The sequence below is a fragment of the Plasmodium vinckei genome (assembly GCF_900681995.1).
Source record: "Plasmodium vinckei vinckei genome assembly, chromosome: PVVCY_14".
Classification (NCBI taxonomy): domain Eukaryota; phylum Apicomplexa; class Aconoidasida; order Haemosporida; family Plasmodiidae; genus Plasmodium; species Plasmodium vinckei.
In genome coordinates, this window is record NC_051306.1 from 56449 (window position 1) to 84274 (window position 27826).

Consider the following 27826-nt stretch of genomic DNA (forward strand, 5'->3'; position numbering starts at 1 on the left):
TTACTTAATTTAATCCATTTAATTTTATAATTTTTCATTTATCGGAATTTTATTTTACTAATTGTTATTCGTAGTAACGATTATATGTAATAAAATTAACAAAATAATTATTTTTTATAGCGAGGCGGCATTGCTCACAAAATTATTATTATAGGGCGAAAGTATTCACGCATTTTATTTATAAAAGAAAAAATTATATAAAAAATTATAAATATTTTAGGATCGAATAAAAAATAACCACCTTTTAATTTTTTGTATATATAATTACATATTTTACAACTATTACATTATTATACTATTTTTAATATATAATTTTTTGTGCTTATTTTTTGCTATTTTTAATATTTCCAATTTTTTTAAGGTTTATTAATACTTACTTTTTATATTAATAATAAAACACAAGATACATCAATATATACTTTACATAAAAAGAAGTATTGGGAAATATCATATAATTTTTATATGGCAATCATTATTTTCATTATTTATTATATTTATGAATTTTAATTCTAGTTAATTTGTTTTTAATTAGATATATATTGATTTTTTTTTTGTAAAGATCGTTATAATTGTATAATTAGAAATATAACTATAATAAGATATTAATATAACTTGTGAAGCCTATATAAATTATATTGATATTTTTTTACGTTTTCTTGGATTTAATTATTTAATAAACCCATACATAAAATAAAATTATCTTGCTAATTAATGATAATATTATTATTTAAATATAACTAATCCCAAAGCATTTATCTTTTATTTAGTTATTCAAACTATTAAGATACCGAATAAAAAAATGAATTCAGTATTTTCGATTAAATCTTTTATATTTGCCTTGATAGTATGTTGTCAATATTACCAAAATGAGGTAAGATAAATATGATACATAAACTGATTCTATTATTATGATGCTATTATTATTCCAATATATATTTGATTTATGTGTACAATTTTTAGTCGAATAAGAGCGAGCATATATTTAAAGGCCATGATGCAACAATTACATTGTCATCAAGAATTAATAGATTATTAACAGAGCGTGAAGCACCACCAACCACGAATCCTCTAAGTTCACATCGCCGAAAAGAAAAGGAATTCAATACCGAATCACAAAAAGGAGATTTGGAAATAAATATAAATGAAAACGATATTGTTAATTTAGAAAATTATATAGAAGAAAATATAAATAATAATAATATGAATGATGATGACGATGATGATGAAACAGAAGTTGAGGACAAAAGATATTCTTCTAATTGCCAAACATACAGTAAACGAGATTGCTTAACAGGTGATCATAAAAAAAATCCCAAATATTTTTTGGGTATTAATAAAAAGAAAATGAAAAAATATGTGACCAATATGAATATGCAAGCAGGATTTGTTGGTCCTACAGCTTTTGGGGTGAGTTATCCAATTCACCAAGCATTGAGTAATAATATGTTTGCTCCTGCTGATGCGCTTAACTATTGGTTAACCGGATCTTCGTTTGTATTTGTCTTCCATCTAATACGTATTGCGTTTTTTAATACTAGAAAAGTAAATATTTAATATTATTTAAGGGCATTTTAAAATTCATTTATGCAATGAAACATAAAATATATACATGCATTGGAACCTTAAACTATAATTATACATAAAAATTTGTGGATATTAATAAACAATTTTTATTGATATAGTTACATCTAATAGTAAATATTTACATTTTTTATGTATCCCGATGCATAAATTGTATATTTCAAGATTTGTTTATGCTTTGGCAATAACATCTTTAAAATGATAATAAAAAATTGTATTTGCATATATTTTCCATAAATATGTACTATGAAATAAATATATTTATCATATGTGTTTTTCTTTAAAAACTTTGATTTATTGCATATTTTGCATAATTTAATGTATTTACATATAATATAGAATTGTCATAAAAATTCGAACGGTGTTTGCTTTTATTATTTTTCTTCTTATTTGGCATTTATTTGTTTCTTTTGTTTGATAAATATATTTAATATCAATTAAAAACTCCAACTAACATCATATACATGTTAAATCATTTTATCGTTTACACTTAACATTAATTTAAGTAAAAAGGGAGAGCATATTATACATAAAAATATATATAAAATTAATTAATGATTTAAAGTATAATTTGGATATGTATCTCATGCACATTTTTATTGATGTTGTAGTTCATTTCCAGGACTCATTACACACACCCTTTAAATTTTTAATTATACATTCTTTTTTGTGATTACTAAAAATATTTTATGTAAGATCTATACAGTTATCACATGAAAAGTTCATATCTATATAAAGGGAATTTAGTTCAAAGGGGTTATTCAGTTTTCAATTTTATTTTCTATAATTTTAAGAATATAATTAAGTGTTAATATTATCCGTGTCCAATTTCTAAGCGATATACAAATTTTAATAACATAATAATTTATTTCAATAAATGTTAAAAAATATTGATTTAAATACATGTACATATTTATTATATATACTGGATTTTGCACAAAATTTAAGTATTTTATATATCCACCCATTTGTGTTTTTTTTCTTAGGTTGATGAACATGGTTCCATTTAACAAAAATGCATTATTGGAAAGGCTTTAGATTATTTTTTCCTTCATATATATTTTTTATCACCGTAATATTAGACGATTTATGTTAATAAAACGATTTATTTTCATGAATGTCATTTATTTAAATTAACATCATAAAGTGTTTTTTGTGTTTTAAGAATGTTTTATTTGTATATAATTTGTTTATGTCTTTTAATGTTATGATGCATCTATATGCATTAATTTGGTGAATATTACAAATATAACCGTTATTATTTATGAGGAACTTTTATTTATGTATTCCCTTCATTTAATGCTTATCAACCTTTCTTTGTTTACAAGCATAGGGATAATCTCGTGATTAAACCTACAATATGGTACAAATATTCAATTCGTATTTATAGACCAATAAATGTGGTCAAATTATAATAATATTAATAAAAATATAACCCTAACTCAAAACATAGATTCCATAGAACATAATCCTGATCGAATAAAAACCAAAAATGTAAAGCATAGAGAAAAAACGCTTATTAAGCATTTTATTTACTATTTTATGCCCAATTATATTCACTCTTAATTAACAACATTCCTCAGACTTAATTTAATGTATTTTATATAATAATGCTAATATATTTTTAAGAAGTTTATTTTTTGAATATTTTATATAGCGTGCATTTTTTTGAAAAAATATAGCATAATGTTTTTAGAGTTTATAATATATCGGCAAATATTAAATAATAAAATGTATTAAACACAATTGTTTTTTCATATCTTGATAATTTAAAATGCTACAAAGATAACCCTTAAAAACACTATATTATATACATTTTGAGAATATTTAAAAATATGGATTCAGTTTTTTTTTCTACCATTTTGGATCGTTTTATTTTGGTATTTTATGCTAAATATATTAGCATATATATTGACTCAATTGTGATAATAATATAAATTATAAATACATAAAATAAAAAATTAAAATTTTAACATAATTTTTAGCAATATGTTATTAATTATAGACAATACTTTTGAGATGAATAAAACATTTGTTATTTTAAATAAAAAAACGTAGATGTTTTTATAAATTTACTTATATATAATGCATAATTAATGTCATAAGCCATTACCAATTATAAAATGTTATATCTGTTAATAATATTTCTTTCTAAGGAATTATTATATTTTATAATTCTTACAATTAAAAAATTATATTAATAATATATACAACTTTTTATTTATATCAACTTAAATATACTTGCTATTGCGTCGAAATAAAAATAAAAATTTTTTTTTTGATTGTTGTTTTTTTGGTTGTTTTTTTTTTGGTTGTTGTTTTTTTTGGTTGCTATTATAAATAAATATAATATGCATATTGTATTTGCTCATTAATATTTTTTAAATAAAAACATTATATAAATCATTATTTATTAATAAAAAAATAATATATAGCATTATATATTTTAAATATATACTTTTTATAAGACTAAATTTGAACTATCGAAATTAAGAAATTCAAAAAAAAAAAATTACCGAAAAACAATATATACCAATCTGTATTATTATATTATATCAATTGTAATTTCGTATTATTGCATGAAATATTCAAACAGATTTCGAAAATAAAATAAAGTATAATCATATATTTTTTTCCGTTTCATATAATTTGTTTATGATTTTATATATTATTATAATATATATTCAATTCTATTAATATTATTTTATATTAATGTAATATGATCTAAAGCTTGCATGTATAAATTTATATGCCGCCATAATACGATTAGTATGCTATATTTTTTGTGTTAATAATCTATATACATATATTTGAAAAGTAAAAATTTAATTATATATATGTAATATAAACGTTTTGTCCAAAAAACAAAAGTATTTACTATTAAAAATGCCTTATTAAAAGGAAATGTGATATATATGCATATATTTTGGCTATAAAACAAAATATATGATTTTTAATTGGATTATGGATTATTATATTCCATAGTATTGATGATGGAAGAAATGGAATTGAATAGTGACGAATTAAAAAATCCTACAGTAGGTAAATTAGATGGCGATCCTAAGATAGGTTGGTTATGTAATAAAAATGGTTTACTTTTAAAAACATATAGATGGCTAGCTAAAAATGCTGTAGGAATTATAGTGTTAATACATGGATTCAGAGTTCATACTCGATTAAATTTTATGAGAATAAACTTAAAAATGCCAAATAACAACGAAGGCGTAATAGTAGACACTGATAATTACTATATTTATAAAGATAGTTGGATTGAAAAATTTAATCAAAATGGCTATTCAGTATATGGATTAGATTTACAAGGACATGGAGAATCACAAGCATTGAATAATGTAAGAGGCAATTTTACTTCTTTTGATGATCTAGTTGAAGATGTAATACAATATATGGATCAAATTCACGATGAAATTTCAAATGATAATCAAAAGGATGATAATATCTCAAATGATTATAAAAAGCGTGATAATATCCTAAATGATAATCAAATGAATGATGAATCTTATGATATAGTGACAACTAAAAAAAAAAAACTTCCTATGTATGTTATTGGATATTCGATGGGAGGAAATATTGCTTTAAGAGTGTTACAAACATTAAATAAAGAAAAAGGATATAACATTAATACTGGAAAATCGAATAAAAATAATAAATGTAAACCAATATTAGACAATTCTAATAATATTAATGAAATTGATAATGATATGAATAATTCTAAATATAGCGATCCAAGTACTTTTAGTGCTAGTACCTCTGCTACAACAGATGCTATTGCTAGTAGTAATGATAAGCATGTAGGATACCATAATTATTTAGATAAATTCAATATTAAAGGTTGTGTATCTTTATCTGCTATGATTAAATTAAATGAAACACGAAATGTTGGAAATGCATTAGTTAAGTATTTGTATTTACCTGTATTGGGCCTCGCATCTTTTGTCGCGCCTAATGCAATACTTCACTCAGATCCAAATTATAAACAGTTCGAATATATTAATAATACATATAGATATGATAAATTTAGAAATTCTGATGACACACAATTTAAATATGTATATGAACTTATAAAAGCAACAGTCACAGTGAATTCCAATATTAATTATATGCCAAAAAATATTCCTATATTATTTGTGCATTCAAAAGATGATAGTGTTTGTTATTATAAAGCGGCTGTTTCGTTTCACAAGAAAGCAAAAGTTAAAAAAAAAGATTTACATATTGTTGAAGATATGGATCATGCTATAACGGCGGCGCCAGGAAATGAAGAAATTTTAAAAAAAATTATTGATTGGATTTCTGATGTAAGAAGCAATGATGAAAACTAAATAGAAGATGGATAAGAAAATTAAATATAAATTTGCATTAATATTGTTTATATTAATAATTTTTTTGCATTTTTATAATTGTGAATGTAACTTTTTCGATGAATTTTTTAAATCAAAGCAAGAAAAAATAATAATAAATATATTATGTCTTTTTGCATATATATGTGCTCATTGTCATTTCAAATTCCTTTTTAAATTAAATTTGTATATAATGTCAATTTGTGAATTCATACAAATTAAAACTAATTATGTAATAACTTTACTTTTAATTAGTTTTTATGTTCTCGTAATTACTACAAGGGCAATTAAAATAATAATCATTTATTATTTGATTCTTCTTTATATGTAATACAATTTTAAGAGGAAAAAACCGACGAATCAAATTTAGTATTGAGTGCCATTTTTAAATAAAATCGTGCTGAATCAATTTAAATTGGATAAGTATTATTACGTAAATTTGTGGAAAAGCATTCTTTAGATGTGTATATATGTTTTTTTCTACGATAATAATGCTTAATGAATATATGTATTTCATAAGGAAAATAGACAAACAATTTCTTAAATTTATAATATTACTATTTGCATATGTAATATAGGTTAATTTATAATGTATTTATATTAATTTGGTGTGTCGATGTTATTCTATTTACTATGTTTGAAACAAATATATTTGTAAAATTATCAATAATAAAAAAACATAAATTTTAAATATTAACAAGTTAAGTGTTAATAAATAAATTGCTTATATTTTATGTACATATTTATTTAATATATTCCCTTATTTTACGGAAATTGTTAAATAAATTTATAACCCAAAGAATGAAAAATGTTTTTTTTGTGTGTAATAAAAATAATAAACAACAGATTTTTATTTATTTAAATTATTCATATAATTGGAATTACAAACAATTCCATTTTATTTTCTATATAAACATAAAACAAGTTTTTATGTAATATACAAAACACAAGAGTGAACAAAAGATATAAAATGAAATTCATAATATGGTAATATATTATTGTTAATTAATTTTTTGCAGGAGCTTTTTGAGCCTTTAGTTTGTCTTTATATTGGGATTTCACTTGTTGGAAGTAAACATCGTAATCATTGATTAATTTAAATCGCTTTACTTTAAAAGTTGGTGTTAAATAATTGGAGGTATCCCATAATCCCATTGTGACATATATATCATTAATTAAATTATATCTACTTAAATTTGCTTTATTAAAGGCTTCTAACATATCTTTTTTAATATAATCAACATACTCTTTTTTTTTATTAACTTCTTCATCTAATACTTTATCTATAAACTCCGTTCTAGTTATATTTAATTTCTTAAGTATACCATCATTTTCTAAATGTTGTGAAAACAAATTTTTATCAACGGATAAAATTGCCATGGGTCCATCCATTGTGTCATCACCATATGCTACACAATAATTAATATATGAAATCATTGAGTATAAATTATTTAAACTTTCTGTTTCTATATATTCACCTTGAGATAATTTAAGTAAACCTTTAGATCTATCTAAAAATGTGACGGATCCATTTTGATTAATTTGTACAACATCACCTGTTTTAAAATAGTTATCTTTTGTGAATAAGCTTTTTGTTAAATCCTCTTTTAAGAAATATCCTCTAAATAATTGATTACTTTTAATTAATAATTCTCCTTTTGGTGGTTTTGATTTAGCATCATATGTTTCCCATGTGGATACTTTATATTCAACATTTTTTATATATGGTCCACCAATAGTATCAATACTTTTATCTTTAATATCTTGTAGAAAAATTGGCCCAGCTGTTTCGGTCATACCAAATCCTTGATATATATCAACATCTAATAGAAGTGATAACTCGCTTTCGACATCGGATGATAATTTTCCACCACCATTAAAAAACGATTTCAATGATGGGTTTATTTTATTTCTTATTTTTTTAGAAATACCTGTAATCGATTCAACAAGTCGATCAAGTTTACCATGTCTATGCGATCTACGTATGCCTAACGCTGTGCTTACAATAAATTTTTTTACTGGTGGAAGTTTAGCTATTTCTGTTTGTATATCACCGTAAAGTTTATTAAAAACTTTAGGAACACCAACTATTATACTTGATTCTGATCCTATCAAATCATCTTTAAAATATTTTATATTGTTACTAAATATATTTATTGAAACTGCTCCAGATAGACAATAGTACATAACTATTCTTTCAAATATATGTGACATGGGTAAATAAGATAAATGATATTTTACTGAAAAATAATCAAGTAATTGGGAACTTTTTGATGCTACAAGTGCATTATATAAATTTTTGTTACTTAGCATAACACCTTTTGGTTGTCCTGAAGTTCCGGAGGTGTAAATAATCGTACTAATAAAATTTTGAGGTTTATTTTGCTTCTTTTTGTCTGCACCACCATGAGCCAACTTTTCCATAGCATATTCCATCGAATGAATTTCTATGTTATGGTTTTTTGCAGCTTGTTTAAATTTCATATATGTATCATATGAATTTTGTTTATCTTTTTCAAGTAGTTCTTTATATTCTATTTCTTCAGCAGTAGATGTCGAATCCTTCGTTTTACGGGAACCTTTTAAGGATTTTTTTTCGGTATTATTGTTTTGATTTAATTCTTTTTGTTTCTTAGGATCATTCATTGGGATATGATCAAGTACTATAAGTTTTTTTAAATGTGGTAAATCATCTATTCTTTCCAGTAATTCTTGTGCATGTTTTAACTCTAAACATAGCCATTCCAATTTAGATTCATTTAAAATATCAATAACTTCATCAATACTAAATCTCGAATGCATAACTAAGCTAGTAACACCACTACTCATAGCAGCCAAATCTGCTACTACCCAATTCATTGAGTTATTTCCATATATACCTAATATTTTAAATTTCCCATCGTTTTCTTTTTCGTCATATAATTTTTCAGGAACACCACCATCATATGAATCTAAAACAGATGAAAATGCATTAACTTTATCTATCAACATTTTGAATGTATGTGTTTCAGCACGTTTTCCATATGCATTTTCAATTATTGCAGGCATATCCAGTTTTTTTTGTCCTGATTCTATTATTAAATCAAGAACATGCTCATATCCTGGATCTGGTTTATCTAATGCTTTATAAACATCTGATTCATTTTTATTGGACGATGATGTATGCACTTTAGCATACGAAACAGTACCCTCCTTTTTACCTTCGCATTTACATTTAGATTGTGCCATTGCATAAATTATTATCTCCAACAAGCTATAAAGCCTTATTTTTTTTTATTATTAATAAATTCAATTATAAATAGTTATATTGACTGCAAGCGAATTATCATAAACAAAGAATTATATATTTGTTCATGATATATAAGAAACACAATGATTAAACAAACGATAAATTGGCAAAAAATACCAAAAATATGAATATTCAGGATATTTTACTGTGCGTGTTTTTTTCAAAATAATTTTAAATAATCAAAGTAATTTCATCAAAAATATCCATTATATCATTTATTCTGAATAATAGTCTAACATATCCAGATTAAATCGAATTATTCATTTGTTCATGTATGGATTTATACATACTTATAATATATATAAAATATAAATCAAGTGCACACATAGCCTAACAAAACAAAGAGAATTATAATTTTGGGGGGGATATTCAAATTACTTAAAATTTGTAATTTAAAATATATAAGTAATAATTATATTTTTTATATAACATATATATTTTTACAGGCAAATATAATGTGTTTTGACCATGTGTAATATGCATGCATAATAATAATCATAATAATAACAATAATAATAATAATAAAATAATAATAAATAGGAATAAATAAAAAATCAGAGAAAGGGGAAAATGTGCACATGCGCGTTTATATTACGCAAGTACGCATTTAATTTTTTCAAATTTATATATAATAAAAAGGGACTGCCAATCCCATCTCGCTTTTATTAATAGGTAATCCATTTTTGGTTTCAATTCAATACACAGCAACCCTTTAACGCATATAATGCATAAGCATTAATTGAAAATATATAAGTAAAAAAAAATAAATATAATCTTTATGTGTTCACATCATTTATTTTGTTTTATTTAACTTATCAAATGCTACGTATTATATTGATCCCCAATATATGCATACGCGTATAATCTTTACAGCTATATATTTTTTTAAAATAATTAAAATATACATAAGTATATTGAACTTTACCTTGCCTACAAATAAGGCATTTTGTGTTTTGCATCCTGACAATATTTGCACACTTTAAAGAAAACGATAGTAAAAAATATCATAATGCTTGATAATATTTACATATATTACGTACTGGGGATCCACAACTCCTAATTATTTTGATATAAAGCATGAAGTATGAATTAAAAAGACCCATAAATCCTTTTCGCGTAAATATAACAACATATATAAATTTAAAAACTATTTAAATTATCGTATTGTAAAGACACATATCCCTATATAGCGATATAATGGTGTTTCGTTCTTCTATAAGGAAAATTACACATTCTCTAAGAAAAAATAAATCGGAATGATATATGCAATGCATACATGTGTACTTATACATATATTATCATAAACCTGTTTCAACAATTAAATATACTTTCCCGAGAGAGACGTGCCAACTGAATTTGTTTGTGATTTTAAGTCATTTATATCAAATATATTTAAGTTAATTCCTTTCTCTGGCTGGTTATATACATTTGATTTATTTCTTTCGGAAATACGTTTATAATAGTTTTATATTCCCCCAAGGAGTAACTGCATGTTGTAACAAAGGGGTGGTCATAAATAAAACAAAATGGAATATATATGCGCATATTCGAACTCCTAAGAAAATTTGCTATGTGCCTCTTAGCTTTTGTAGAACATAGTTTGCACTTGTTACCAAGTTTTATATACATGCAATATAAATATTTTATTTTAACCATATTATACAACTCCTTTCATATTAATGACTGTGTCCTTTTTTAGCTGTATATTCAGCTGTCATCTCATGATTAAACACCCGGAAATGATAAATATATCTAATAAAAATTTACAGACCAGTATATATTGTCAAATTATAAAAAAATGATAAGAATATAACCCAAAACGAAACCCTACCCTGAAATTCAAAATTATAGCGATTAAAATATTTTTTATTATTAAATAAATGAATGATATTATAATATATAGGAAGCATATAGCACTTATAGTAGTTAATTACTTAAAAAGAAATATCATATATTTGTTTAAAATCGAGACTATATTATTAATCGATAACTATGAAAGAATTGCAACAAGTGTATTATCATATAACAGAATAGCAAGGAATATATATAACATTCCTATATTAATAATCACATCCTTTATAGTTAAATAGGAATATTAATTCTATCAAATTGTACAAGACGCAATCACTAAATTAAATTGCCATTATTATATGTTTTAATGCTCACTAATTTAAAAAAATAACAAACTCACAATATATTTAATTGTACTATTCTACATGAAAGTCACACTAAATATTTATAAAATTCAAATACATTTAAAAATGATGAATAAATATAAACATATTAAAAAAATGCTATGCACAAAAACAAACACTACTAAAATAATATATATATGGATGCGTTTAGCATGTATATAGAAAATGTCTTTTAAAAAATTAAAAAAGACAAAGAAATATATAATTTTAATTAATTAAAAAAGTATATAACTTAAAACATTTGCAAACATATAATCATTTTCTTATTACTATTATCATTCGATACAAAATGTATTATATATAATAGCTTCACTTTTTGTTCACTCCAATTTTTCAATAATTATTTTTAGGGCTATATTACTTCATATGTCCTTTATTCATTATTTATTCTTCAGCGTTTCCTTCTTCGTTCCCTTCTTCTTCGCCTTATTCTTCCCCTACTTCTTCGCCTTCAAGTTCATTTCCGTTTTCTCCAGTTTCTTGATTTTCTTCGTAATCTTCTGCATCTCCGAGAAATGATAAAATTTCGTCATCTAATTCTTCATCTTCATTTGTTGTACCTTCAACCCCCTCTGTTGTACCCATGTCAAATTCATTTAGTGTGACTGCGTCTTCTTCCGGTACTGTAGTTATTGTTTGTTCTACTGGCTTTTTTGGTTCTGGAGAGGGCACTTGGATTTTAGGGGGCACGTATCTTTGAGGGGTAGTAGGTAGTGGAGGGGGGCCACCTCTACGTTGACTCTTTATCTTTTGTCTGCGTTCATAATATTCCCTATAAGGTATAAAATTAGTCTGAATTTGATCAGCATAGTCTTCTTCATATGGTCTAACATACCATCCTGACATACCAGGAACGTATTCCCTTCTTAAAAATCCTGTCTTTGGATCAATAGTAACATCATCGTCTTCTGGGGCAAATGGCTCCGTTACCACACTTTTAAATCCTATTTTGGGAGAATGTAATATTATTGGCTCGAATTCATCTATAAATTTGATACCTGGAATGTTAAGGTCAAGGGGTTTCGCATCTTGAACTGATTTCTTGGATTTCTTTGACTTTCTTCTACAGAATCCAAACTAAAAGAAATAACAAAATTAAAAATATATCAAATATTGTTAATTTATTATTATATTTATATACAAAATTAATTAAAACTATTAATATAGGCATATACAATATGATGTATTTTTGTTGTTTTTTCGTATATTACGCAACCCGTGGTGGACCCTGAATCCGAACCTTTTTTTGCTAAAACTATACTAAATATTATTGAGGAAATTAAGCCTAATGATATTACCTTCATTTTCAGTAGTGCTTATTTGCAATTATATATAGGTAAAACGTATTTTGTATTTTTGCAAACTTAAATATAATTAAATATAAGATTGCGAGATTCTATTATCTAGATATTCACTTCAAAAGAAATGGCTTATATATATACTAATAATAAAATAAAACATAAATATAATTGTTATGTTTTAATATTTGAACAAGATTAATTCTATAAATATTAATTATAGTTTTATAATATGTTTTTTATAATTAAAAAAATATTATATTGTTATTACTTTATAAAAATTAATTTAATTAATAATTAAATGAAAATATAAAAAAATATTTTTATTTTATATTTTTAGAAAAAATACAACTATATAAAAGTTTATTCATTTTTATATATACAACTGATAAATGAACCCTATATTTAAATAAATTATTTAGAATGTTGCATTGAAAATAATACAAATTATTTTTATTACAAAATTTTAATATATGTTTTTTATTGATTATTTAAGTTGTCTGATTTAGGGTATATTGAATTATATATATCATAATATGTTCATTTTATAAATATTTTTATTTAACAAACCCTCTCATTTGTATGCCCAATTTTTTAATTCAAATTATATTTTCTCCGATAAAACGGTAATAAACATTTTATACATGAAGTTATAATCGGGTTATTTTTGAATAATTTGTATGCTCTATAATATGAGCGGATTAATACATATATTTTATAATATTAATGAAATAAATATATATATATATATATATATATATTTTAATATCTAGTTATAAATTGCAAATACCCCAATATAAATCAAGATTCGACAGATCGACGTTATTCATAACGCAATAAAGATATATGAAAGCATTTTTTATAATGTCTAAAAAAATATATGTTAATAAAAAAGGATATTATAAGAAATTATTTCATTTCTATAAAAAATTCACTTTTTTTTTTATTTCATTATTTTATATTGTTAAAATTTTAAAACAGTTAAAATGAACATGTTATGGTATATATCATTCAATATATCCCTGAACCCTGAATAGTTAATACTTAAAAAACTGAAACCCAATTGATAATGTAGAGAATATAGGCACATCTTAAATTCTATATTCTATATGTATTATTAATATACAATAATATTTAAAGATCGAACAAGTGTAGGACATAAAAAAAATAAATAAATATACAACTAAATAAATAAAATTTTTAAATTATTTACATTTTAAAAATAAATATTTGTTTTTTATGCTTTATTGGAGAAAATTATTTGCTTCAATTTTAATTATATTTATGTTATTTTTCGAGATGTTAATTTTTAATTAAAAAACATGCTAATATATATTTTAATATTTTGTTTGTAAAGTTCAAAAATGAATAAGTTTTATATTCAAATCGGTTTATTTCTTTTAAGCATTTTCACATATGCGAATAATGAAACTCTTGCAACTGAGCCTGCTCCAGGAACAGCTGCAAAACCAAGTCGTTTTGCTACGTAAGAAAATGCAACAATATATACAGATTACATGCTTCATTATGAAAATGTTAAATATATGCTTGTACAACAATGTTATAATACTAATACAACTTTATTTTTGTAAACATTAAAAATATGTTTATTTTTATCAATGACAGTCCAGAAGAAATATATGAAAAAAACAAGGACATCGAATGTCGCGGTCACGACCATACATCAGTGATCAATATTATGAATGATGCTGTAAAACATTTAAAATACTATGCTACAAGTAAAGGTGGTTATGAAGTATATCCATAAAATCCTAATGATAGTATATCTTATTATGTAAAAAAATTTGACGACCAGCATATATTCTAAAAGCTAATTTAAATATTTATGCTTCCAGTCAGGTATCAATTAATGAACAATATTAAGTTATAAACCAAATTAAAATTAAAAAATTATTATAATTTAAATATTACGAAAGGTAACCCTTAAAAATATATCTCATATACATATTGAGAATATTTAAAAATATAAATCCGGTTTTTTGCTTTGTTATTTGGATTATTTTCATTTTGTTAATGTATGTTAAATATAATAGCACATATTTTCACTCAATTGTGATAATAGTATAAATTATAAACGCACAAAATGAAAAAATTAAATTTTTAAATATGTTTATAAAGTTTACAATTAAAATTATATATAATTTTTAGCAATATGTTATTAATTGTAGACAATAATTTTCAGGTTAATAAAATGTTTATTACTTTAAATATAAAAAATGTAAATATTTTTATATATTTTCTTATAACGTACAATATGTCATAAATAATTAACAGTTATAAAGTATTATATTTATTAGTAATATTTTTCTAGGAAATTATTATATTATTATAATTAAAAAATTATATTAATAATTATATATATTTTTTTTTACGCCAACTTAAACTCTTTTATTATATCGACGTAAAAAAAAAAATTTGGTCGCGTTTTTCGTTAATTTTATAATAATGCTATGCATTTGCATTTGCCCATTATTATTTTTTAAGTAAAAGTATATGTAAATTATTATTTATTAAAAAAAATAATATATAAATTATATATTTTAAATATATATTTTTTCTTAGATCAAATTTGAATTATCAAAACTAAGAAAAATTAAATAAAGCCAAAAATATATTACCGAAAAACAAACGGTATATAATAATTTCTATTAATCCTATATTATATCAACTGCAATTTCATCTAGTTGCATGAAATATTAAAAAAAACTTTAAAAATAAGATAAAGTATAATTATACATTTTTTCCCGCTTCTATAATTTGCTTACGATTTGTTATATTATTATGGAATGCATGGAATTATATTAATATCATTGGATGATGATGTAATATGTATGTAGAGTTTGCATATATGTGTTTGTATAGAGCTATAATAGGATTAAGGTGATATATTTTTTGTGTTAATAATCTATATACATATATTTGAAAAGTAAAATTTTAATTATATATATTTTTAGTTGTAATATGGATTGTTATATTCTATAATATTGATTATGACCAAAATTAAATCGAATAATGATAAATTAAAAAATGGAAAATCTAATTTAGATGGTAATCCTAAGATAGATTGGCTATGTAATAAAAATGGTTTACTTTTAAAAACATATAGATGGCTAGCTAAAAATGCTGTAGGAATTATAGTGTTAATACATGGATTCAGAGTTCATACTCGATTAAATTTTATGAGAATAAACTTAAAAATGCCAAATAACAACGAAGGCGTAATAGTAGACACTGATAATTACTATATTTATAAAGATAGTTGGATTGAAAAATTTAATCAAAATGGCTATTCAGTATATGGATTAGATTTACAAGGACATGGAGAATCACAAGGATTGAATAATGTAAGAGGCAATTTTACTTCTTTTGATGATCTAGTTGAAGATGTAATACAATATATGAATCAAATTCGATATGAAATTTCAAAGGATAATCAAATGAATGACGAATCTTATGATATAGTGACAACTAAAAAAAAAAAACTTCCTATGTATGTTATTGGATATTCGATGGGAGGAAATATTGCTTTAAGAGTGTTACAAGTATTAAATAAAGAAAAAGAAGACATGATTAAGGCATGGAATTCAAATAACTATAAAAATAGTAGCACCATGTTAAGCAATTCTACTAATATTAATGAAATTGACAATGATATGAATAATTCTAATGATTATGATTCCGATAATTCATATGCTAGTACCTCTGCTACGACAAATGCTATTGTTAACGCCAGTGATAAACATGAAGGGCTCTATAATTATTTAGATAAATTTAATATTAAAGGATGCGTAATTTTATCTGGTATGATAAGAATAAAATCAAAATTGGATCCTGGAAACATATCACTTAAGTATTTTTATTTACCTATAATAGACTTCTTGTCTTTCGTCTTACCTCATAGACGATTTTCGTCATTAGAAAGTCATAAAAGGTTCAAATATGTTTCTATTGTAAATAAACATGATAAATTTAGAAATAATAATGGAATAAAATTTAGATGTATGTCTGAGATTTTAAAAGCAACAATTACATTGGATTATAATATTAATTATATGCCCAAAGATATCCCTTTATTATTTGTACATTCAAAAGATGATAAGGTTTGTTCTTATAAATGGACAGTTTTGTTTTATAATAAAGTAAATGCCAATAAAAAGGAGTTACATACTGTTGATGGTATGGGCCATGCTATAACGATGAGGCCTGGAAATCAAGGCATTTTAAAAAAAATTATTGATTGGATTTCTAATTTAAGAAGAAATGATAAATATAAAGGTGAAAAAGATGAACTATAAAATGCGCGCTAATAATGTTTATATTAATTATTATTTTGAATTTTTATAAACATAAATGTAATGTTTTCAATTAATTTTTTAAGTCAAAACAAGAAAAGATAATAATAGATATATTATATCTTTTTACATTATATACATGTTCTTTGCTATTTCAAATTGTTTTTTAAATTAAATCTGCATATAATGATTTTAGTTGCAATTTGAAAGTATATATATAATATTAATTTCTGAATTCATACGAACTAAAATTAATCATGTAATAACTTTACATTTAATTAGCTCTTATGCTCTTATAATTAATAAAGCTTAATTAAAATAATAACTATTTGCATTTATTGTTTGATGCTTCTTTATATGTATGGCAATTTTAATGACGAAAAAACGGAGAATCAAATTTAGTATTGAGTGCCATTTTTAAATAAAGTGCTGTTGAACCAATTTAAATTGGATAAGTATTATTACGTGAATTTGTGGAAAAGTATTCTTTAGATGTTCATATATGTCTTTTATATAATATTATTTCTTAGTGAATATTTGTATTTCATAAAGAAAATAGACAGCCGATTTCTTAAGTTAATAATATTACAATTTTGTATATGTAATATAGGCCCATTTATAATGTATTTGACTAACTTGGTCATGTAGAAGTTGTTCCATTCACTGCCTTTGATACAAATATATTTTGTAAAATTAGAAATAATAGAATAAACATAAAAGTAAGTTATAAGACAAAATCTACATTATAATGCACAACTATATATTTTATAAATACGCATATAAAATATAAACAATCAGTACTATTTATAATAAATAAATTCCCGAAATTATATATTAATGCTCTCAGGGTTTGGGGCTAAGGATTATATTAAATTGTATATATCATAATATGCTCATTTTATGAATATTTTTATTTAACAAGACCTCTTATTTGTACACTACATTTGTTTAATTTAAATTATAGTTCCTAGGCCTTCCACGGGTTGCGTAATATAAGAAAAAACGGCAAAAGTATATCATATTGTATGCATGTAAAGAATTAAGAAATAATATATATTATATTTAAATTGTTAAAATATTAGGTATCCTTCATTACTTGTATATCATTAATATATTCTACTATTTTGTATAATATATTGAATCTCTGAATCTTGTTTATGAATCATATAAAATAATTTTTGTTTTAAATATAATATTAAAAACAAAATTAGTTTATTTTTTTTTGTAAATGAGTGGAATATATCGTTTAGGCGCTTTAATTTGTTTATATCAATTAAAAGGCAGTTTAAAGTGTGCAACAACATTTTTTTGTCTTAATATTATTATCTATATAAATGCATTATAATGAATAGTTAAGTGGATATTTATTTATCTTTTATGATTAAAAAACATATAACATACAATTAAATTATTCTAACTAATTAAAAACTTAAATAAGTCACTGTATATAATATTATTTTAGAATAATAATTAGTATATATTATATTTTTCTTTCTTATTACTATGTTATATGTAAATATGTAATAAACGTGGTTTTATGCTATCAAAATGAGCTTAATAAAAATACTTTAAATCAATTAATAATTCCCATTGTTTTATTACGAAATAATATATGTGTTATAAAATTTTATACTTTAAAATAATGAAACTATAATTAAATTATTTTAGAGTTTATATATATATAATACCCCAATATAAATATTATTAATTCAAAGAAAATTAATTACTATGTACATTTTCGATAAGACTAATATTTAATTATATGAAGTTTTAACAATAAAACAATATATCAACATTCGTTATTAGTAATGTATTTTACTAGTTTATATGTATAGACATATTATAATAATGATATCCTACCTATCATATTATTTATAATCATTGAAACAAACTATAAAATTTAATTTTATTAATGTTCTTATATGCAGTTATATTAACTATTTTATAATTTAATTTATTTATACTTCAAAACTATAAAACTTGGACAAATATTGTATATATAGTTCAATTTTTATCGTATTGTTAAAAATGTTAGAAGAATAAAACACCTTTTATAGATATCGTTGTATTGTTGAACCGCGAACGATATTTTGTGAATCTATATTTTATTATTGTATATTGGTAGTTTGTTTAATTAATGTTAAAAACACTTATTAATATGAATGTATATTGTAGTGTATGGGAATATCCATAATGAATTTTATTATATTTTATAGCTACATATATAATAATATTATACAGTTCGGTTATCAAAATACAATTTAAATTAAAATTATAGTAACATAAATTAGAAGTTTTACTAAATAAAATTCTCGTCAAATAAAGAAGCATATTGTGCTATGCATAATTCATATAGTCCCTGATTATCAAGTCTTATATAATAGACAACTATTATATAATGAATATATAGACATTTTATTTTAATCATATTATATCAATATTAACACTCAATATATATATTATACTTTATATAAATATATGATATGTGACCCCTTTCATATTGACTATATCCTTTTTTGTTTCATATTTAGACATCATTTCAGTATTAAACATACAGGATGGTGCATATATTTAATCACCATTTACAAACACAATATATTATAAAATTATAAAAAATTATATTATAATATACCCCAAACCCTAACTCAAAACGAAGGTTCAGAGAACGAAACAATAACCCATAATACATAACCCTGACCCATAAAGCATGAACACCTCAGCATCAAGAATATTATAATTAAAAAATAAACTAATTTCATGTATACATATATATTTCTTGATTTTACAACTTAATGTTTCATTATTTTATTTTTATATTTTATTTATTTGTATTTTATATATACTCAGTTTTACTATTAAAAGGAGATTTATAATTTGTATTAATATAAAAATGGGTGCCAATATTACTACCGATAAATAATTTTTATAAAAATAACAGATTTGTTATAAAAATGTTATTTAGTAAAATTTGTATTAAAAGTAATAAAAAAACCACAGAATGTGCGATTCTCATAATATAAATTTTATCATACTATTATTATGGGGTAAAACATATGGTTATAGTAATAATCAAATTAGTTGCATTTTCAGATTAAATTAATTATTTTATTATTTAAAAATGTAAAAACATGTTTTATACTCAAAACAAATGGAAAAAATAACAAAACATTTATTTTAATATAATTATTAATGTAAGTATATATAATTATATTAAAACGAAAATATTTTTTTTTATATTATTTTCTTGCTCTTATATTTTTATTTTAAATGATTGATTTTCTATAGGTAAAAGCAACAGTTTTTTTCTATTATGCGTAAATATAAGTGCATATGTAATTTCATACATAATGAGATCTTTTATAAATTTTAAATTGAGTTTAATTAATTATAAAAATATAAAACCTTATATTCATAATACTGTATGTTAAAAATGTCATTTATATAATATAATTAAAATTATTTATTTTTATGTATTATAATATAATGAAATTATTGCACTCATTATTTATGAAAGGTTCTGTTATTGACGCCGTTTTGTGATTGAATTATTCAAATAAAAAATATATTAAACTTATAAATTTGATAAAAACCTACATTTTTCGTTTAAATATTTGTTTTTTTTTACTTTATTGGAGAAAATGATTTGCTTCAATTTTAATCACACTTTGTGCAACTTTTCTAGTTGTTAATTTTTAATTAAAAAAATACTATATATTTTTTAATATTTTGTTTGGAAATTTTAAATATGAATAAATTTTATATTCAATTTTTTTTTTTTCTTTTAAGTGTCTCAGTATATCTGAGTGATAAAACCCTTGCAACTGAGCTATCTCCAAGAAGAGATACAACAGCCGAACCAAAAAGTCATTATCTTGTGTAAGAAAATACAACAATATATACAATATACTATATAATACATATTTTATTATGAAAATATTAAATATACACTTGTACAACAATGTTATAATATAATTGCAATACCTTTATTTTTCTACGCATAAAATATGCCCATTTTGATCAATGATAGTTTAGAAGAAATATATGAAAAAAACAAGCACTTATTGTGTACCGACCCAGAAGAACCTATAAACGCGGAAAAATTTATGAAAGAAGCTGTAGAAAATTTTAAGTATCATGCTACATGTCTAGATGGCTATGAACATATTGAAAGAAATCCTAATTCTTCTGTGTTTTATTTCAAAAAAAGACATGAAGGTCATATAGTTGAAAAAGTTGAATATAGATTTCATCATCCGGATATGGTATTAACGAACAATATTAAAATTACAAGCCAAATTAAAATTAAAAAATTATTATAATTTATATACATATGCTTTTCTTGTTTCCATTAGTATAATGAAGTAGTAAACAAGTCATGGAATTTCGATAATGTCAAATTTCCCAATGCTAGTTCTGTTAAAAGTATGCAAAACATAAATAATTAGCCAAATTAGCATATTATTGTTACTATTTATTGTTTCCAATATATTCAAATTCATGATATTTTAACTTGATCAATGCAATCTTTAATATTGTTTTTTAGGAAAAATTATTCGTGTGTACAATCCAAAATTAGTAATAATGCAGCAACGTTACAAAAGTTGGTTTGGGGGCCGTGAGAAATATTTTCATGTTTTAGCTTCAAAGGTTCAAGTAAGGAAGCCTATTTTCTTCTGTTTCCATATAAATCGCAGTTCTCATATTATTCACAATAAGTTATGCAATATATTTTTATTAATTTTGTAGATATCAGCAAACACAACATTAGTTGTCATGGTTTCAGCAGATATAAATGATCACAATCCTTCCAAAAAAAAATATGAAAACAAAATCATAAAAACCAAAAATGTATTCAAAACTGACATAGATTCTGAAGATGATATTAGAAAAGGAAAATTAAAAAAAACGTTTGTTAACATAGCTGGATACTTCATCCAAAAATACAATGCTTTTATTGATATCACCTTTGTCGGATCTGTAAGCGATATACAAATTTTATTAACATGATAATTCTCAACAATTGTTTAAATAAATGCACATATTTATAATATATACTATAATCGGCAAGAAATTTAAACATTTTATATTTTCATCCATTTATGTTTTTTTTCTTAGATTGATGGACATTCTTGTATTTAACAAAAATGCATAATTGGAAAAGCTTTAGATAATTTGCTCCCTTATATACATTTCTCCGCATCGTAATATTCGAAGATTTGTGTTAATAAAGTGATTTATTTCTATGTATAATGGTTTCTTTAATTTGCCATCATAAAGTGTTTTTTTGTTTTAAGAATATTTTTTTTTGTATATTATTTGTTTATGTCCTTTAATATTAAGATACACCTATATGTATTAGTTTTGTGAATACTACAATATAACTATTATTATTTGTGAAGACCCTTTATTTATATTTCCTTGCATTTAATGCTTATCATCCTTTTTTTGTTTACAAACATAGACAATATCTCGTGATCAAACATACGTGATGGCACATATATTTAATTAGTATTCAAATTATAAAAAATTAAATAAAGATATAACCTAGAATATAGTCCATAATAAGGAACCCTAACCCATAATATGGGGTCCCCTAAACGCATGTTTGTAAATTAATTAAAAATTCACAATTTTTTGTTACAAGCATCATTAGACCATTTTCACCTTTCACATATAAAATTTGTATCACACAGCCATTTTCTAAGCTTTAATGAATAAAAAATTTATATCGCTCTAAATTTATAGTCCTTTAATTTTTCTTAGTTCGTCATAAAGCCAAAAAAGTAAAAAACACGAAGTCAACTAATAAAGCCAAAAAAGTAAAAAACACGAAGTAGAAAAATATTTCTCTATTCCTTATATTATATCCCTTTGATTCAGGAATTCTTCCTCCTCACTTACACTCTCAAAGAATATGTTATCATCTTTATACATTGTATAGCTCGATCTATTTAATTCTACCATTTCCGACATAGTCGGAACACCTATTGCAGTACTTCGTTTTCCTTCTATTAAATTCTTAAAATTTCTGGCATTTATCCGAGCATTCATTATCTCGTTGTACTCGCTCCTACTTTTTATGTTTCGTAGAAATTTGTTCACCATCCTTAAAAATGGATCTACAGCTATTTTATTCACCCATTCTAATAAGCCTCCGGCAAACCAATCGTATCCAGGTCTATGATAAGCAGCGAAAAATCTTACTGGCATAAAAAACAAGGCATAAGCGTTTGCATAATGTGCATACCAACGGAAAAGAGTGTAAGCTGAAAAATAGAAAGTAAACATGTTAATGCAGAAGAATATATAATTTTGGTGGTATGCATGCACATTTCCTTTCTCTGGTGGCTCTGATATAAACATATCACTCGTCTGCTCCTGTAGATCACCGTAAAACGTCTTCGGAAATATTCTGCTACCATGTAACCACAAAAGAGAACCCACGTGCAAAGTATAGAACATTGCTATATGGAAAAAACTTTTCCTAAGCAATACACTTTCACTAAGTAAATAGGAAAATTCCAATGGCATGCTAGCAAAACCGAAATTTCTGAGCACAAAAAAGTATGTGATAAGTGAATAGTATTTTTTTGTATCATATTGCACGAATTTATCAAAGGAATAGTTGTTCGGTGCTGTAATTGCTTGATGCTCACACAGCATCTTCATATTATTAAGATTAAGCATTCCTAATATCTGTGCCATAAATCCAAAATAATTCGAAAAAATAAAAGTTTTCCCATAACGTAACTGTGTAATTGGTTTCTTCGCATACAATGGCATCAAACTGTTCGTTATGGTGTCAACTATGCTACCATAATATACATACGCATACGTGAAATAAGCCCTTTGATCCATAGATAATCTAATAAAATCCGGCTTTGAATATTGTTTGTCCAACTCATTCATTTGCTTGTTCATTTTAATTGAAAATATTGTATGAAGAGTGGTATACAACGTCTTTGCCAAAAACTTGGATTTCATGCTATCGTCAATTTCTTTAATTCTTTCCTCTTTACTTAATCGCGAGTAGTGCTTTGAAACGTTTAGCATGTAGATGTTGGTTATGCTCTGCAAAGGAAAAAATAAAACCGTTAAAATTATACACAAAAATTCATACATACAAAATCATGCAAAAGCCACACACAATTATGCACACGCTCGTACCGTCGCGTCGTTGCGCCTGTGGGATCCGGCGCTGGCTTCAAGTTTCTTGCACAACAAATATAGCGTCTGTAGGAATGTCACATCAGTGAATGTTGCTCTGTTAGCTTTATAAACGGAGACTAATTCCTCACCAATTTCTTTCAAGTATTCATTGTTTAACTTAAACCCATAAATCATACCATATTTGTAAAAGTTATAAGAATTTCCTGGCAAATAATGAAATATAAAATTAAGCCTTTCACCCACTCTGCGCAATTTTGGAACTAGTGATAAATATTTATTTATAATAAATGGTTCTGCAAAAAAAATTATATCTTTGTAATTCTTTAAGTATAATTCATATGAATCTCTCATCAACATTATTTTATTATTTATGTTAAATGTATCATGTGATTCTATCAAATTCTTTACATGCCTCTGTTTAAAATAAGATTCATAAGCACTTTGAATATATCTCTTAAATATTTCTACTAATTCATCAAATTTAGGAGCTACAAATCTTTGTGAATATGGTTTTTTGTAATATTCAGTTCTTACAGATGGTTTATCATAATGTAAAAAGAAGTATCCTGAATTCACTTGATAAAACCAACTAGCAAATTGAGCTTCAAGATCCCTAGATAGAGCGCTTTTTCTGTATGTTCCACGTGGTGGTTCATTTAATGCATGGAAAAAATCTAATTGCATAAAAGAGTTTACATGTATAACGTATTCTATGGACTTTTTCATCTTTTCAATTATATCCGGTTTTAGCAAGCCTTCCAACACTAAAAAGAAGAATGTAATATATCTTATAGAAATTTCATACAAAATTGAACGCACAAAATTGTAGAAAATTCGCAACCTAGCTTACCTGATACGAGATCTGGAGCTACGTGACCCCTTAAATACAAGGTATAAGCCCTTTTTATGACAGATGGATACCACTTATCTGTCATCATTGTTTTAATGAATTTGTCTTCATCTTTCAAATCTATATACATAGCTTCACTCACACTTGCTTCATGAATATCTGCAAAAAATCAAAAATTTCAAAATTTAATACACATGCTGTTATATATAATTATTTAAAAATATACGATTTTTATTTTTTGTAATTACTTTTGTAGCTTGATAATCGGAACAAAAACAAAAATGTGTACCAATTTAAATCATTTGACAAAAGGTTGTTATATTCATCATATATATTCTCATTGGTCACTATATTTCCTAACGATTGAGTTTCAATTACTTTTGTAACATAATTATAAAATTTTTCAACCATTGATAAGCTGTATTCACTTTTCAAAGTTATAATATCGAAAGTTCCTTTGCAAATGTTACATTTTGACATGATTTTTTCTTCCTTAAATGTTAATTTCCTTGACTTATTCGAGGATTTATTTTTTATGTCATATTCCTTACACTTTGTAACACCTACAAAATACCAGCAATGTTTACGCATTTATAGATACAAAAATAATATATACATCCACTACAAATCATGCAGCATAACACATTAATATTACATTTGACTAAATTCTTGAATTGGTCCTCCAAACTTCGATCATCATCAAAGGCAAGTTGGATCGCTGCAAGGGAAGGAAATAAAAGCGATGAATAAATAGAACGAACAAATTTGAACGAATATATAGACGTGGATATATTTTAATTACCATTGTAATATCCGGGAAGGTACAAAGAACCCACATAGGCCTCAATTTCGTTATCTACAAAAATAAAAGGAATAGAAATAAAAAATAAACCAAACCAGTGATAGTATATAAAACCATTGCTATTATCTGCTAAACACATTTCACTTACTCAATATTCCGACCAAGTTGTAGAAGTGCATGTACACAATTTGGTTCGGGTAAAAATCCAAATAATTGTGCGCAAAAACATCAAAATTGTCCTTCACATTGAAAGGTGCATTTACGTTAAATGAGCTCACATTTTTCAATACAGCTTTATTATCATCAATACCATTGTCCAAGAAAATGTCGCTATTGTATATATTACAATTCTTCGAATCACCACACATAAATCTAAAAAACTCTTCTTTCATATCTTTGTGTTCTAAAAGATAATACGATTTAAATTCATCATTATAAGTCTTTGAAATTAAAGACAATTGATACTTATTAAAATGATGAATTAAAAATTCTAAAATATTGCATTCATCAAATACCGCCTTTCTATTTTGCTCTAAATAAGTTATTCTTCTTTTTTGGGATATATCATATTTTCCTTCGACATTACACATTAAGTCAAGTGCGTTGAATCTGTCCGACATGTTGAAACTCAGAAGTTTTTGCCAACTTATAAAATGGCTCTTTCCATTTTCGAAAAAGTTTTCATAGTTTTTGTTAGCCAACGAAAGCATGACGAGGTGTCCGAGTGCTGTAAAAAAAAGCGAAATCAAGGAAAAAAAGGAAATATTTGACATAATCCAAAACAATGTTAGTGCAAAACAAGTGCAAAGTGTAGTGTAATGCAAATTGTATACTTAATTCACACGTAAAAAATTCAACATTTAATGCAAAAACAAGTTTGTGGTAGTCTACCTGGGAAGTGTGGTCCGATCAACTGAAACAACCCCATGCGGTATTGTCTAGCGATACGCTCCAAATTATCCCCAAACTCAAAGCTTCCGTCTGTTGTAAAAAACCCGTCATTCATATCAAACAACGCTTGCTTATCAACATTATGCATCAATATATCCAAGTATCCACCATTTTTATTTACCACCTCATCCCCCTTATTCTTTGATCCCACTTCACCATATAATACATCATCCACCGCATTTAGAGCCTTTTTCAAATCACCCGTTTCTTTATACAAATCCATACCCAAAGTCATAACTTTTGCTACTTTTAAACTTCTTATAAGTATCATCTTTCTCTTAATCAAACTCGAATCCTCTCGCTTGTACAACTTCATACCCTCAGATTTTGCAATATTCTCATATTTTATTATATCCTCCAAACTTGTTTGCTCTTCTGGTACAATGCATTCAACACCATCGTCACCATTCTCAGCATCATTACATTTTATTATCTTAAACTTAGATGTATCAATATATTTCTTAGATTCACTCGTTGCTTTTGGAAATTTTACTTTATCTGATTCTAACGATTTTATTAATTCACGTTGCAATTCCATTAAATTATCATATAAGTCTTTGTTATCAATCATTTTCTTTAGTTCATTAATATTATCTTCAACGGAATGGCAAAATGCATTCCCAATTATAACCCCCAATACGATCAGGGCCACCTCCGTTATATTACGAAATAACACCATTTTTCCTAATTTTTAATATACATATGATCTTTATCTTTTTACTTCCATATCAATTCAGCTAAAACACAAAACAATAATTTCAAAAACATAAAATATATCGAAAATTATATGTGAAAATAAGGTACACACATTAAAAAGTAATAGAGCTTTGCATTATTAATTTTATTTTTTTAAGAATAATTTAATAATAATAATATTATATCATGCATACATTGTTATTTATAAGGTTTTATTAAGAATAAGGTACACATGTACATATAACTGTAATATAACCTTTTATTATTATATAAAATAATAATATTTATATATGTGTGTATTTTTTTTATTATATCATTTATGT

At 24.1% G+C, this 27826-nt stretch overlaps 8 protein-coding genes across 8 annotated transcripts; 5 read left to right on the forward strand and 3 right to left on the reverse strand.

The window, feature by feature from the left end:
- Positions 1-799: 799 nt before the first annotated feature.
- Positions 800-1554, forward strand: PVVCY_1400160 (Plasmodium exported protein, unknown function; the record flags this gene model as incomplete). Its single annotated transcript, XM_008625007.1, has 2 exons — positions 800-871; positions 961-1554. The coding sequence occupies 2 exons, from the start codon at positions 800-802 to the stop codon at positions 1552-1554; spliced, it is 666 nt and encodes a 221-aa protein (XP_008623229.1).
- A 3017-nt stretch (positions 1555-4571) lies between these two features.
- PVVCY_1400170 (lysophospholipase, putative) lies at positions 4572-5921 on the forward strand (the record flags this gene model as incomplete). Its single annotated transcript, XM_037634823.1, has 1 exon — positions 4572-5921. One exon carries the CDS (start codon positions 4572-4574, stop codon positions 5919-5921), a length of 1350 nt encoding a protein of 449 aa, XP_037490869.1.
- Positions 5922-6944: 1023 nt separating this feature from the next.
- PVVCY_1400180 (acyl-CoA synthetase, putative) lies at positions 6945-9167 on the reverse strand (the record flags this gene model as incomplete). The annotated part of the gene is made up of 1 exon (XM_008625005.2): positions 6945-9167. The coding sequence occupies one exon, from the start codon at positions 9165-9167 to the stop codon at positions 6945-6947; it is 2223 nt and encodes a 740-aa protein (XP_008623227.2).
- A 2682-nt stretch (positions 9168-11849) lies between these two features.
- PVVCY_1400190 (erythrocyte membrane antigen 1) lies at positions 11850-12727 on the reverse strand (the record flags this gene model as incomplete). Its single annotated transcript, XM_008625004.1, has 2 exons — positions 11850-12500; positions 12635-12727. The coding sequence occupies 2 exons, from the start codon at positions 12725-12727 to the stop codon at positions 11850-11852; spliced, it is 744 nt and encodes a 247-aa protein (XP_008623226.1).
- A 1358-nt stretch (positions 12728-14085) lies between these two features.
- On the forward strand, positions 14086-14489 carry PVVCY_1400200 (fam-a protein, fragment; the record flags this gene model as incomplete). The annotated part of the gene is made up of 2 exons (XM_008625003.1): positions 14086-14207; positions 14348-14489. 2 exons carry the CDS (start codon positions 14086-14088, stop codon positions 14487-14489), a joined length of 264 nt encoding a protein of 87 aa, XP_008623225.1.
- A 1243-nt stretch (positions 14490-15732) lies between these two features.
- Positions 15733-17037, forward strand: PVVCY_1400210 (lysophospholipase, putative; the record flags this gene model as incomplete). Its single annotated transcript, XM_037634824.1, has 1 exon — positions 15733-17037. One exon carries the CDS (start codon positions 15733-15735, stop codon positions 17035-17037), a length of 1305 nt encoding a protein of 434 aa, XP_037490870.1.
- Positions 17038-20779: 3742 nt separating this feature from the next.
- On the forward strand, positions 20780-22173 carry PVVCY_1400220 (fam-a protein; the record flags this gene model as incomplete). The annotated part of the gene is made up of 6 exons (XM_008625001.2): positions 20780-20910; positions 21062-21296; positions 21387-21456; positions 21578-21687; positions 21781-22011; positions 22150-22173. The coding sequence occupies 6 exons, from the start codon at positions 20780-20782 to the stop codon at positions 22171-22173; spliced, it is 801 nt and encodes a 266-aa protein (XP_008623223.2).
- Positions 22174-22890: 717 nt separating this feature from the next.
- On the reverse strand, positions 22891-27486 carry PVVCY_1400230 (cytoadherence linked asexual protein 9, putative; the record flags this gene model as incomplete). Its single annotated transcript, XM_037634825.1, has 8 exons — positions 22891-24105; positions 24202-24968; positions 25055-25213; positions 25303-25617; positions 25710-25772; positions 25857-25910; positions 26005-26583; positions 26748-27486. The coding sequence occupies 8 exons, from the start codon at positions 27484-27486 to the stop codon at positions 22891-22893; spliced, it is 3891 nt and encodes a 1296-aa protein (XP_037490871.1).
- Between the last annotated feature and the right edge of the window lie 340 nt (positions 27487-27826).